Source organism: Grus americana, chromosome 1 (genome assembly GCF_028858705.1).
Source record: "Grus americana isolate bGruAme1 chromosome 1, bGruAme1.mat, whole genome shotgun sequence".
Classification (NCBI taxonomy): domain Eukaryota; kingdom Metazoa; phylum Chordata; class Aves; order Gruiformes; family Gruidae; genus Grus; species Grus americana.
In genome coordinates, this window is record NC_072852.1 from 195104939 (window position 1) to 195120139 (window position 15201).

The window sequence follows — 15201 nt, forward strand, 5'->3', positions numbered from 1 at the left end:
TTCTGAGTTTTTTCCTTCAGTGTTAAGATATGTAAACATATTTTATCATTTGAACTGGCAAAAATATTTGCCTGGCTTCCTCATTCTAGCTTCATTTTAAGGTCACCACTGCTTGAGAAAAAATCAGCAGTAATAAAATATCAAATTGTGTTTGTAAATGAAGCAATGCAAAGAAGATTTAACATATGAACTGATAAAAATGTAAATATGAGCGCAATCAGCTGTGAAAAAAGGTCTTCAGGAAAATTCTTAATATTCATTGTAAAGGAGAACAATTATTTACAGAAAAGCAGGAGAAAATTATTAAAGGTTATCAAGAAGAAATTACTTACATTTCATTTATGTGACTTTAATTTTATAAACTGGAAAATCCCTTTTAATTAATTCTGCTGTCAAATACCTTTAATTTGGATTAATATAACTTGACAATATGGGTACAGTAGTTTAATCATTAAAAATTAGCCACATAATTATGAACTTAATTTAATTATTGAAATGTCTGTTATATTTCAGAGACCCTAAAAAATTGACCTGAAATTCCAAGTACAATATTCTCCAGACAAAGTAAAAAAAAAAAATCACATCTGGAAACAAAAGGTTTCCATTCTAACTTGTTAAAGACTTAGCAGTGGATAGTTGACATTAGATTCATGCCTAGAAAACTTATTAACCGGGGAGTGTGTTTTTTTATGACAATCACTGCCAGATCCAGTAACCAAAATGTCAAATCGTACTTGGTTGACAGCCAAGACAGCAGGAGGAGTAAGTGACATTGTCCTCTGCTTTCTCTGCCCCTGGAATCTTGCTATCCAAGCCGAGATTTCATGGGGCTGCAGGAGGGGGTGGGTGCTTTGCCCTTCAGTGCTGCCCTAGAAAATAGCGAAAAAGTTTTTGTGCTTTGCTAACATCTGCAACTCATGGCCGGACACAAACCTGTTTTCCACCGTAGTTGTCAGAACACTGTAATTTACAGTTGGGCTCTGTGTGCATCACAAAAGAGAGAGATGGATATATCAAACAGGCATAAGAAACCCAAAGAAACTGACAGAAAAATTCATAAAAACAACAGTAATGATAACCAGAAAGGATAATCAGGCAAAATGTGTGTATGAAAAGAAACGTCTAGGTAAAGAATATATCGCTGAGTCTATCATTTAATCCCATAGTAACTTCAGAGCTTGAATCTCAGCTACACTTTGTGATAAAAGAGAGGAAAAAGCAATTATATTATAAACAGATCATTTTAGCTTCTCTAAAAGATATTTTAAGTATTCATTACTCATTAAAAAATTAAACCGTCATACCTTGTAATAACTTAGAGAATTCAAACCAGAAACATCTCAGTGTTAGAACACTTTGCAGGTTTGATTTTCTTTGAAGTACTTTTGAGTTTAATTAGAACAGAATCTTCAAAGAGCTTACCATTTGACTACCTATTGTGAAAAAAGGCCAAAGGGTGGCTCTGCACCACCAATTTATAATCTTTGTCTTGCAAATCCCTGGGACTTCCTGGTCACAATTCTGGTCAGTAGAGTAAAATTGTGGGAACAAAGCTGCTAAACATCCAACAGCTACCCTACAGAAAGGGCGGACGTAAATTCTTAGCCATAATTCCAGAATAATTTTTGCCATTTTCCCTTGTCACTTCTTTCATTACAACCTAATTATTTCAAGATCATTTTGACTGAATGTCTACAAAAAACTGCTTACACATTTGCCACAGTCACCCTCAAATAGCAGCATGCCATGACTTGTAAGTCGTATTAGTATTAATAAGATGTGAGTATGCCATTGAATTATTGTTAGTGTCTCATGGCTAGACCCCTGTAAGAAATATGTTCTGAAAATGTTGACAAGCAGAAGGTGACATTCCAGTCTCTTGCATATTTTTACTTTCAACATTGAATTTACCAAACAAAATTTCACTGAACCACCTCTGGAATAAGATAAGATCAGCATTCAGATATTCATAGTTTCACAAAGAGACAAAAATAATATATCAACACACAGCAACTCAAAATTGTCTTAACACAAGGTGAAATGGGAATAAATCAGAGTCACTGGTTCATATCCATGACTGAAATATTACATGAAAATGCAGAGTGACAGAGGTACCGCAAGGAAATTGTGTTTGCAGTCCTGGTCTTTTTGTTGTTTCCCTGATCTTGTCAAGTAATTTTACAACACATTTTGTCTTAAAATGTTGAAGATGTTCACTGTGCGTCACATGAAGAATGGATAGTAATAAATCGCTACTGGCATTTTTTTTTTAAAGGACGTGTCAGTTCATTCTACTTTTTGGGATTTGGAGGAGACTCATGAAAGAATAAAAAAATGGATCCTTGTCAAAATATTCCTTCCTGTTAGCTTTTTTTGTGTTATTTCCAAATTCTGTAAGATATTTCTGTCATCTTGCATCTACCTAATGTTTCAGAGGAAAGTCTAGAAAAACTTTCCAAGCAGCAAATGTGTCTGAATCTAAATCAAGACATAAAGCTAAGCAGACGTCATCAGAACCAAGACAATCTTAATTTTACTGTTCAGAATATCCAGACCTGAAAATCGGGAACTGAACTAAGTGCTCTACACTGCGTTTTATAACAAATATATTGTAAGATTTTATAAAAATTCCCTTACAGCTCAGAAATACAAGTTCCTGGTTATTTTTATTTTTAATTTTTACCTTGTCAGAACTAAAATATAGGTTACAGAACTAGTCTTCCCTATATCAAAATAACAAGAATGTATATAAACTGTAGTCTCAGGTTAAAATAGCAGACTCACAGAAGTTCAGTTACATAAGACAATTTGGAACAGAAATACTTGTATGTTAAATTTGCCTAAAACATAAATAACGACTGCTCTCTCAGTGACTGTGCAAGACCTTGTAATGTAGCTCCTTTTTCAAATGCTGCATGCTTTTTCGTATGTGGAAAAGAGATGCTATAGCACTTTCTTAGATTATGAAACATACTACTGTCAGAACTCAAATGGGAACCAGCAGTACTATTCATTTTCATGCTTTAGTTGAAAACGTGTAATGTTCAGAAATACAGATTTTTATTACATTTCAGCATTTTCTGATCTATTTTGACTCAAGTGACTGCTTTCCCAGCTGTGAAATCTATGCTGGCTGACACCTCTTCTGCCTCTCAATAACATTAACATGTGTCCATACTGCAAACAGAAATAAAATATTAATTCCTTTTCATGTCACCCCTGTGGCATATCTTGCATACCTCTGTCCTCTCCCACAACCTTCTAATTGCCATAGTAGCATATCTTACTGTTTGGAAAACACTATCAAACTCCAACGCAGATTACAAGCAAAATATTCTCCATCGCACAGCAAGCAAGCCTTATTTAAAAATAAATTCAAAGCAAAGTCCATATATACTTAGAGTTTCTTTTTACTCACAAGAGGTTCTGCCATGATGATGCGAATCTTGCGTTCAGCCTGAGTAGTAAAGTTAACAAACAAGCTCTTCAGGACATATTCGCCTGGTTTGCTGTCTGGGTCAACGTTGATAGGCAACATGGCTGGAGGTCCTTTTTCTCTCTGTGTACCAGAAACAGGTGGGACGGGTGGCTTGATATATCCGTTACCAACTGGAGAAGCTGAAATGTAGAAAAGATACATTTACTTTTGGGTAATTCGACATGTCTTAATTTTTCCAGAGTATCCCAATGGCCCACTATACTGTCAAAGCAAAACTGGAGACCAGTTGATAATCAAAGAAATACACAATACATAAATACAATTTCCATGGTACAGTTATAGGTAAAATTTACATAATCTAGACTGGAAGAAGAAATCAAAGATGAAATCTTAAGTATTAAAATCAAGTAGTGTTTACTGTTCAGTGTACACTTCATCCTCTTTTTTTTACATGGTAAGACTTGCTGACACCTAACTGTTGGAATAACATCCTCATCTCTTATCCTTTGTCTTGAAGGCCAGATCTGTAACTCAATTGTCAAATAACAAATTTATTCTTTATTGCTATTCAAACTCACCTATCCTTGCGAAAGTCAGGACTCTGATCTTTTGACTAAGGTGAGTTGTAAAGGGCCTGATTTTCCCCTCATTTATACTGCGGTCAATCAAGAATGACTCCTTTAAAAACAATTACCTTTCGCCAGTATAAATTTTATATGAAGAGTCAGACATGAAATTTCTTCCACGGCCACAAAATGTTCATTACGTTTTAGTTTTCCTGAAAGTACTAAACCCTACAGTCCCATCTGGCACTTGGGAGATCACATCTGGAGTACTGTGTCCAGTTTTGGTCTCCCCCATACAAGAATGACATTGCTATTCTGAAGCAAGGCCAAGGGAGGACCATGAAGATGGTCACAGACTTATGTGCTTGCTACATGAGTACAGGCTGAGAGTGCTGGACTGGTTCAACCTTAAGAAAAGAAAGCTATGGGGAGATCTTATTGCAGTCTTCAGCTACCTAATGGAGTACAGCAAAGATGGAGCCAGACTCTTCTTTGAGCGTAGTGACAGGACGAGAGGCAACAGACACTAGTCGGAATGCGGGAAATTCCAATTAAATATATTGAAAAAAATTCTGCGGTGAGAGGGTGATCAAACACTGGTACAGGCTGTCCACAGAAAAAGTAGAAATTACACTCCTGGAGACAGTCAAAACTTGACTGGACAAGGCCTCATCTCTCTAATTGGTGAGCAGAGGTTGGACTAATCATCCTCCAGAGATCCCTTCCAGTCTAAATTATCCCATGATTCTGTGAATTCCCCATAACCAATATCAAGATATTATGTACTAAGTTTAGCTCTACTTAATGTTTTCCTGGTAAACTGAAGAAAAAAATAAATTGCAGAACTATGAAACAAAACCTTGTTAATTCAAATATTACCATTCTATGCATAAAATTGCCAAAACAAAATCCTCAGGCTTAGCTCTTATTGGCAACAAAAAATCATGTCTGGTCTTCAGGTAGGTACTGGTAGCACCCTCTGTTAGTTTTGACAGAGACTTTAAAAGCAGCAAATTAAGTAACAGTGGGAAGACCAGCCATTAGCCACTCCAGATGCAATGTAAGTGTCGTAACACCCGTGAGCCCTGCTGGTGACTGGAACAGAGGTGCTTTAATGCAATACAAACTGTGGAAAATATTGTGAACTAATACCATTATAGAATTTCCCCATAGCATTGTACTCCAGAGGGTTACATTGTATGTTGAAAGAAAGAAGGAAAGAAGGAAAGAAGGAAAGAAGGAAAGAAGGAAAGAAGGAAAGAAGGAAAGAAGGAAAGAAGGAAAGAAGGAAAGAAAGGAAGGAAGGAAGGAAGGAAGGAAGGAAGGAAGGAAGGAAGGAAGGAAGGAAGGAAGGAAGGAAGGAACTACAATGACGGATGCCACACATCTGATGCCTTTAGCCTTTTCTGCAGAGAAGCAGGATTGCAACTACTACTGAAAGTAATTGTCAACTATTAATTACATTATATTGTTTAAAGAATACATGAGATTTTAGATCTTTCCTGAATAACACTTCATTGCTGTAAAAAACTGAAAAAACTAAATCCCAAAGACTACATTATAATTTGAGAGTATTCATGATGTGGCAGAATCAGACCCCAAATTCATGCATTGACAAATAAAAGAAGATGCACTGGGGAAAAGAGAACATATTTTGGTTTTGAAAAATCAAAGTTTAGAACTCCATTATATGACTATAATGGAAGATAGAAACGCTTTTATTCATGTAGCTATTATTATCATGTATCATGTACGCCATCACTCTTTAGCACAGCAGCACCACTTCTTCCACTCCGATAGATGTTTCCTGCTAGATTTGTTTTCTGCAAAGTTCCACTTGATTCTTGAGGGTAAAAGCATAATCATGGAGTTTTGCTGGCATTATGACTCTGCATAAAACCGAGTGTATTGAACAGTTCTACATTTATATTATACAAAACTGTTTCTAAAAATACCCTGTTGTTCTGAATAATAATCTACTTCAAAGTAATGAAAAAAGAGCCACCAGAGAAGACTGCAGGCACTACTGCTCTCCTGTCATCACCTAGGCTCTCCTAAAGTTTAAAGATAAAGACAGTGAGATGAAAAGGATCAGATGTAAATTTATAGGGACTATCAAATATACTAAGTAATGGAAATTTCTACACAAATAGCTTTAGGAAGGAGTCAGACAATATTTTTACAATCACTAATATATTTACCAAATATGTGGTTTTGACTGGCTCACATCTATCCATGAAGTCAGTCTGATCACCAAGTTCTCAGGAAAAATGGGTTATTTTTGTGACCAGTGAAACCAATTTTCTTAAAGACTCGTGTCCTTTATGCAGTAAAAGCCCTGCCCTCCCTGCTGTCTTCATCCCAAGCTGCCCCAGTCATTCCCAAGCTCCCTCCCGAGCTCCGCCGGGGCTGAGCAGGCAGGCTGCCCGCCAGCCAGCCTCTGCCAAGCTGAACACAGCCCGGCTGGGCCGACCGCCGCTCTCTGGCCAGCGCAACCATCCCAGGCTCCCTCTTGAAGGAATCTGCAGGAATCTAATCAAAAGCAACCTTGCCTTCTGTTCCTTTGGCAAATTTGGTTCAAAATTTGCTACGAAGGGACATGCAGGAGGGATGGAAGGGAGGAAGGCAGTGTGTGAGATCATGCATGCCTCACATCCTTACAAAACCCTAGTCACACTACCTGGGAGCTGCCACCCTTATCTTCAATCATCGTGGCATTCAGCCAGGATTTTGAGACTGGAATTTAAATCCACATAGTCATTGTTAGTAGGAAAGCCTTTTAACAACAATGCTGTTAGGTTTGTGACACAGGCTGATATAATTTTTTTTTCCAGACATCTAACTGAAAAATCAATTATTTGCACACTGTAGTAGAGAAATGCAAGTATTTGTGAGATTTGTCAGTGCACCAAAATTTTTTTTCTTGCTCTTCTCTGAAATATAGGACTGTACAGCCTTTCCCTCAAAGGAAAGAAAAAGATATCCTGGGGGTTAACCTCTGTCATTGCTACAGCAATTACAGCAGTTAGAGAAATAACTGACATATGACATTGATTTAGTTCAAATTTTTAAAATATAATTTTGTTGCTGCTAACTCCATTTAAGCATCTTCAGTGTGGAAGTTAACACGGCCAACAGTGTGAGGGTTCTGAGTTGATCATGAGTTGGTCATGAACTATTATATACAGGTTTGGCTTTCTACTGCATCTTTTCAGTTCCATTATCTCAAACATTTGCATATGCTTGATATTTGCATTGCAAAAATCTGGCCCAGTGACTAGACTGTCACTGACATCTACACTGATGATGTATGAGCTTTAACAGAATATAGCTCTTTTTTCCTAGACTGAACGCCCTACAAAGCTCATTTAAAAAGTTGCCTCTGAGACATAAAACTAGAAATCAAGGACTGAAAATTTAAGAAATAGCTGCATTAAAGTCATCTGTGATTGGCCTCTTTATGTTGACACATTATAAGCTGGGCCTTAAAAATAGCAATAAAAAGGATGTGTCCAGTTTTGCCATTTATGCCAGTGAAACACTGTCATTAATAAAAGGCATACTTTTTATGTGAGAAATCACCACATATAGTTTGTATGGGTTTATGCAGAAGATATCTGGTGAGGGTGGGGTGGGAGGAAGGGGTATTACTCAATTTAAATATTTATTTCATTGACAAATGAAGTTTTTACTATCTGATTTCAAAATTATAACGTTCTACAAAAAGAAGTACCAGAAAGGACCACTGAAACATTTAGTCTGAACTCGTAACACATTGTAGGGTACTGGTCACCACACAAGTACTGCATGAAACTAAGCCCTCCACCTAGAGACTAGTAGCTCATTCCAAGGAGAATGAATGGTGGTGCCCATGCAGGAGACCATGGTAACCCTGATGCCCAAGGGCCCTGGAACAGGGAATCTGTAGGTCAGTTTTAGAAAGCTGTATACATATTTAAAGCTCTTCTCCTAGGAAAATCTGTAAAAAAGATTAATCAACTATAAGATGTCTCTACCATTTTGGGGTGAAATCCTGAGCGCTACTTCTCTCAAACAACCCATTTTCTTGTTTCCAAGATATGTTCCCAATTTTTCTACTGTATCTGCAATAAGCTGTATTTAAAATTATACTCTTTTCCTACAAAATATTTTCATTTAGTTCAGGCTATAACCCCAAGATTTTCTCAATGTTATGTATTTTTAGAAAATTAAAAACAAGGAGTAAATACAGAAGGAGCAATGCAATATCACTTATGGTTGTCGCCACTACCATATACTATTGCCACAGAAAGGATTACTGAACAAAAATCACTGCTATTTTTTTTCCTGTATTGATAATCTCCCTCATCAGAGAAATAGTCGTAAAAAAGCACAGTAGTTTTGACACATACACACGGTCACTAGGCTGATAATGGGGATGAGTACAAAATTACATTATCATAGGAGAGTCTCTGCTATGATTTACACTACAGGTATTTTTCTTAAAGCTCTGAGATGAAGCAAAACAACAGAATGCTCATAATACACAAACCAAGAGTCTATATCTACACTGGATACAACTTCAGTCAAACATAGTTACTGAATTTTCAGTATCTTTAAGCAGAAGAAACAGAGATTGCAGTTTTTTTAGTTAACTCTGTCAAATATACACTTCAGCAACAACAAACAAACTAGTAACACAAACCAAAACATGTATTTGCAGTATTTTCATACCTACCGAGCCCCTTTATAAAGCCGATCACACTGGATTTTCTCCAACATGCTACTGTAATATCCATGAGCCTGTGAATACCTGAAATGTTCCACTCCTTCAGTTAGAAAAGCCAGAATCCTTTTCTAACTAAAATCGAAAAGGAAATTAGTTGTTTCATAGTCCCGTTTCATACTTCACTACAATTTTTTCCGCATTGAGGCAAGACATTTCTTTTACGTTTTTGGTTTTGTTTTTTAATAGACAAGAGCTGAAGACCTACAATGTGTGAGCTAGAGCAGGCCTCCGGATCAGATCAGCCTTTCCATAACCAAAGGGGTAATTTTTAGCTTCAGCATATGATGATGACCACTCAGGAGTGGCTGCATGTCTATATTTATCCACAAGTACATACTATGCTGACAGATTAGCGAAACTACTTCAGGCACTCCAAGAACATGAGACAGGATAATGGAGTTCGACATAAACAAACCATGCATATCAAACACACGTATTATCACACAATCCAAGCTGAAAGCAATTAGTATAGAAATGCAAAGCACAGAGACAATGCAGGATGGGTTTTGTTTTGTAACTAAGGTCTTTTGGCCGAAAGTGAATACAGCTTAAATTCCTTGTGATAAAACCAATGCCTTTATCTCTTCTTTTCCCATGCCAAGAGTCAGTGAAAAAACACATATCTTTAAGGATAATTGTACATCTGGGAAGTAACTCTTAAGAAAATTTGCTTTGTTTTAAAACTGCAATTTTAATATGAAAAAGAAAACACATTATTAAATAAAGTGTGAAGAATTTAATTTAAAAGGACATGGCACATGTGCCAAGGTTACCAAAAGCTGGCTTTTTTATCCTTTGAAGGAGAACATTCCCAATTAGTTTGAGCTTGACAGACAAAAAGAATAAAATTCAAGGGAAACTTTTGCTGAAAGGAACAAAGTAAAAGTCTAGCAGATCCATTTTTATCTTGGTGAAAGAAACTGTAAGATTCCCAAGGCAAATGTTATTCCAGCATATTAGTAAGATGCAGTAGTAACACTTATTTCAATGTAAGCATTATTTTCATAATTCATTTGCATGTTTCAACAAAAAACAACAATGAAGGCATAAAGTTACCCAATAAAACATAATATTAATGACTTGCTATATATATGATAGGAAACACATTTATTTAAAGTATAGGACTTTATGATGAGCAGTTGATGCTACTAATGTCTGATCTTTTTGTGTTTCTAATCCTCTCCTAGGAGGATTTACACTCAAAAATGAAAGACCAGGAAGAATTCAGTACACATCTGAGTATCACATCCAGACTGTTTAGAAAGTAAAAGTGTAAATTATGATGGTATCGGTGTCGGGAATCAATTTCATGCAATATGAATATTGGCCTACATGTTTTGTTTACTGCTTATTTTCCATTTTTTATTAAAAGAGTTGATAACCAAGGAGTAAATATACCCTTTTTAAGATACTCTTCCCCTCTTCTCAACTGCATGCTTACCTAAACATAATTTAAACTAATTATTAAAAAAAATGTAAGGAAACCCGGTAGCATGGCCTATAGCAATTTCTAAGGTCCATATAAAAGCTGCTTTATGAATCTGCCCTAAGCAATAGCACTGCAGACATAGCTTTCCTTCTGTAGTGCTGGAAACCAACTGCAGTGAGGCTGGCATGCCTTCTCCTAGGAATGGAGAGATGTGTAATTACCGTTTGCATACGTACATCCCAGGCAGAAAGTATCAACTATGGAGCTTGGACACTACACTTAACTGAATGCATTGCTGCAAAGCTTCCTCTATTGTAGTAAAAGATGTAAAATAAGCAGTAAACAAAACATGTAGGCAAATATTCATATTGCATGAAATTGATTCCCTGTGACGGCTCATTTGCAGGTGAGGGAATTCTTTGCAGTGAAAAATCCACTCCCTGACAGCAGTATGTAGACTCAGACAGCACATACAGGCACATACAGACAACAAGAACGTATGAGAGAGTCTATATTGCAAAAAGCTCAAACGTATTTTCCCTCTTAGCAGAACAAAGTTGTCTCCAAAACTACACATAATAGAAATCTCAGTGAACTTGGATTTTAAAACTCCAGACTCTGAACACTTTGTCTAAAACTGTTGTTCAAGCAACTACTTGGAGAAGACACTAGGTTGTTCTGTGCAGCTGTCTTGACATAAAACTATCCCAACTCATCCTCTTTCAAAAGTCTACTTAATCCAAATACAGGAGTCTTCAGGAAGAGTTACTTTGGTTGACCAATTAGATAGACGGTCTGCAATGTAACAAACCCAACAATTCCGTGTACAACATGTCTGGGCATAGCATGCAAATCCCAGAATGCCAGAGGAAATACTATCTAGTCTAGCAGACAAAATGGAAGAGGCCGTGAGGCCAGCAAGGAAAAGTATAGAAGTTGTTCAAGATTCTGGAGCAAAACAGCTCATTCTGTAAACAAGTCTGAGGGAGTAACAGATTTGGGAGGATTTCCAAAAAGGTGGTGAGAGATGACCTAAGATCTTCCAAATGGAAATTCTCAAACTATTTGATTATGCTGGAACTGTAAGGGAGAAAAGGCTAATTTATGAATTTCAGATTCCTCCATTTCTTTAAAGAGACATGCCTTGGGACAGTCATTTGTGTAAAATGGCATGGGGGAAGAGAAAGGAAGGAGATACCTTCAGTGATAAAGGCATTCCAAGACTTTCTCACAGATTTAACTGAAATAAGACCAACAGTTTAAATTATTGCTGTCCGAAGACTTAGTGAAATAATGCTGTGGCCAGGTTTAGATATATTTATTCCACTCTTTTTAGAATACTTGTTGAACTACAGACGACAGTTCCAATCCCTGTAGACTTGGTTGGGCAATCCTTCTCCAAACTTTCTGTTCCTTTTACCACAACAAGAGAGTGTAAATTCTACGTGAACACAAGGAACAGCAAAGCAAGAAAACAGGAGACTAATTAGTGCACCCACTAAGAAGTGGCAGAGTTGCCGATAAAGTGTAAGCTTTGGCTAACCCAACTACTCTAGCCAAGAAAAAGAAGGCTTGAACTTCATGTGTGTTTGTGCATATGCACACACATGCCATTCTTCAATTTATTTTCAGTATGTTCAGGTATGTTATAAAACAGCAGGCCTAAAACCAGACTGTATGATATCCTCAGTGAGACTGAATATTTCAGGACATAAGGCTAACTCCTCATAGTAAACCCATTCTGCACTCCCCTAAATCCAGAATGGGGCCTCAGAACAAGTCCCAGATGCGGTCATTTCTTAACAATCAGATCCAGTCCTCTGCGGGATAGAAACAAAATGCAGAAACTGTGAAAACAAGTATATGGCTACTCAGTAAGACTGATGCATGCTAAAATACCACTTGTGGGGGATGCTCTTCTCTGCATGTCTACAAAGAGCTCAAATGCTCATTCCACTCAGAGATGCTTATGAAGCACCCATCTTCTGAGATGAACCCTATTGGGAAATAACCAGTTTAATCAGATATCTTTGCACAAGCTCAGGGAAACATTAGAACAGTCCTTATACATACTGACAAGTCTTCTTTGAGGTTGATATATGTGGTGGAGTGCCTGTTAGCTTTGAAGCTAAGGATCTCGTTCAGCCCGGTACCTTGGAAAGGTTAAAACTGTTAGTTTGGCTTTATTAGCTGCTAGCAACCTTCTGGCCCTCACATCCCAGCGGCTGGCAGGTAGGTGTTAAGCTTTGTAATCCTCAGATGTGCACTGCTATTCTGTGCAAGAGTGGGGTAATTGATATGACACCCTGTAACAGAAAGCAGTGAGTGGAACACATTTTCTCCTCTTGCGAAAGACCGCCTGTCCATATGCAGGGCATTCAAGAATGATGACTGCCAAAAGAAACAAACAAACAAACAAACAAACAGGAAATCCTGTCATATACGTCCATCCATTTTCTAAAGTCCTTTTCACTGACTTGGCAAAGGTCCTAGTAATTATGATCCCGTAAGATGTAGACTTTCCCTCTCTCTTTCTCCTAAATTGCACATCAGGGGTTGAGCAGCTGAACAACGTTCCCTGGGTTCTTACCTCAGATCGCTGCAAGACATCTGAGTGAGGCAAGAAAGCAATTTGCCTTCCTGCCCATTCTCTTTGCTCACCATCTATTTTTCTGCTCCTTTTCCTCTAGATTATTATTTTCTTGTTTACGTATACCAGTATGCTGAAGATACTTGGGAATCTAGGCATGTAACATAAAGATTTTTAGCTGCGCCAATTTTAGAATCTGCTTGGTTTATTGTAAGATTAAAGACTGAAAAAGCTAGATGAGATGGGAAATCCTGTGGACAATCCCAAAACAATTTCCAGTTGCCATTTGAGTGTTCCGTTTGGGGGTCACTTCTCAGTAAGGGACATATCTGTGTTGCTTCTGATGGGATCCAAATCAAACATAAATACTCAGTTTCTGTGTTTTATATGGTAATGACATGCTGCCTCTTTGAGATGAACAATATACTTTCAAGATCTTTTCTAGACAACTTCAAAAGTTTTGTTATCTTTGCCAGTTATTCCAAAAGTAAAAAATCCAAATAAGAGTGGAAAGATATATTCAGATCATAATTTTCAAATGAGTAGATCAACTGATTTTTAAAAAATTAAAACAAAGAAAATGTTTCTTTCTGAAACAATGCCAGAATCTCTTTCGGTTCAAATAGAGCTTAAAAAGCATTTTATTTTAAATAAAGATGTTCATACTCTTCTTTTATACTTTTTTATGCACTAGGGGAAAAAGCTAGCCTCCATTTTGGTTTTGTTGAATCAGAAAATAGCTTCCTGTAAGATTTTTAGACAGACATTTTGTTGGGTTTGCTTTCCTTTTCAGAGACAGGGAGATGAAGATATTCCCATCGTTTTGTGGTTGATGGGTGTTAGCAGAAGAATTATTTTTAGGGAATCTGGAAAAGTGCCAAGAAAGCACAAAGCTAAAAGAGTCCAAAAGAGAAGGAATAGTAATTTCCAAAAGAGGGACCAGCAAACAAGGGAGGATGTGACCTGCATCTTCCTTCCCTACACATTTTCTCTTGGAGAGAGTATACTTTTCCTTTTCTCCTAAAATGTTTAATAAAACTGTCAGAGTCTGGATAAGATGGAATTTTAAAAAGATAATTAAACTGTTTATTTTTTACTACATTAAATGCTTGCAATTTCAATAGCTAGCTCAGATGTTAGAACCAGAACCAACAAATTTTTGTTGTGTCTTCGTCCACACTTGCTCTTCCAAACCACTGACAAAAGTTGGTTCATGCTGTTAAAAAATCATGTGTTTCACTGGAATGAAAACGGCATATTGATTACAGATGATGTGGCTTCTGTGCAATGTACACACATGAATGAAAACCCGAGTGTGTTGTAATGCACTTGTGCAAACATAAGCAATATTTTATTATTGATACACAAAAAGAAACAGGCTGTAGCTCGTTTCCCTCTGAAATTGCATGGTCTGAACAGTCCCACTGACCTAACACTGTTCAATGGCTAAGAGATGATTTCCTAAAGAGTTTTGCTTATATCATGCCTTAATAAATATGATGTCATGTTTAATTATGTTTCAAAGTGTAGTGCTACATTGAAGAAAAATCTTTAAAACTGCAGTTGCTTCCTTGACCTATCTTCTGATGCACCTCATCTACTCTATGGCTGCCTGTTAGGGAAAGGTTCAAATTTAACCACCTACAAGCCAAATATCGAATTTAATCTAGCCATCTAGGCTCTGAGTAGAGTAAATAGAGAGACTGACATTTCTAGGTGATTCATCATATCCTTCTTAGATTCTTACCTTAAGATAGAATAAATCGCTTTCTAGAGGTGCCTATCACTTGTCAGTGATTACTGAAGGAGAACTGACAACAAAGTTATGCATCCAAGGTTGTAAGAGATGACTCTCACTCTCAAGTCTGTAAACTCTTCAAGAGCATCTTGTACAGACTGAACTGCATCGTGGTGCATTTCAGCTGCTGCTGGCTAGGATTCATACCCTTCTCGTGTGGGTGGAAAATGGCACGATACCAGGAGTAAACCTAGCCACAAGCTGGCACTGTGAACTGGCAAGCTAAACCTTCACAGGCCAAGATGACTTTTATAAAATTTTGTGAAGCTTTCTGTGATGAAACCACAGGAGAGATTTTTGTGAATAAACACTAACATGAGAATAAGTCAGACATCCATTCATGTTTCCCTCTGCAGTGCAGCATACAAAGTAACATCTATACAAAGAAAAATGAGAGAAAAAATTTTGCAGCCAAAATCCGGATTAATAATTATCATTATCAATCTCCTACTCTATGTCTGATTGAATCATTATTGTCATTACTTAACACTGGCTGCAGCAGCACGCTCACAACATTGTCTATCTTCGCTATGAAATTAAACACTACTTGGCCTCTTTGCTTACAGACAACCCAGCGATGTGTCATCTTTTATTAGCCACACACTATTATG

The 15201-nt window shown here is 37.2% G+C and overlaps 1 protein-coding gene across 9 annotated transcripts in view; it reads right to left on the reverse strand.

Annotated features, from left to right (window-relative positions):
- FRY (FRY microtubule binding protein) overlaps positions 1-15201 on the reverse strand; it is a 254495-nt gene that overhangs the window by 141045 nt on the left and 98249 nt on the right. For 8 of the 9 annotated variants that reach the window (XM_054807035.1, XM_054807025.1, XM_054806999.1 and 5 more), the window contains one exon: positions 3419-3618. In XM_054807035.1, the coding sequence (XP_054663010.1) occupies positions 3419-3538 (120 nt within the window). In that variant the 5' untranslated portion in view covers positions 3539-3618. Of the gene's footprint in view, positions 1-3418; positions 3619-8722; positions 9005-15201 lie in introns of those variants that run through there. The other variant, XM_054807015.1, reaches the window with a different exon arrangement.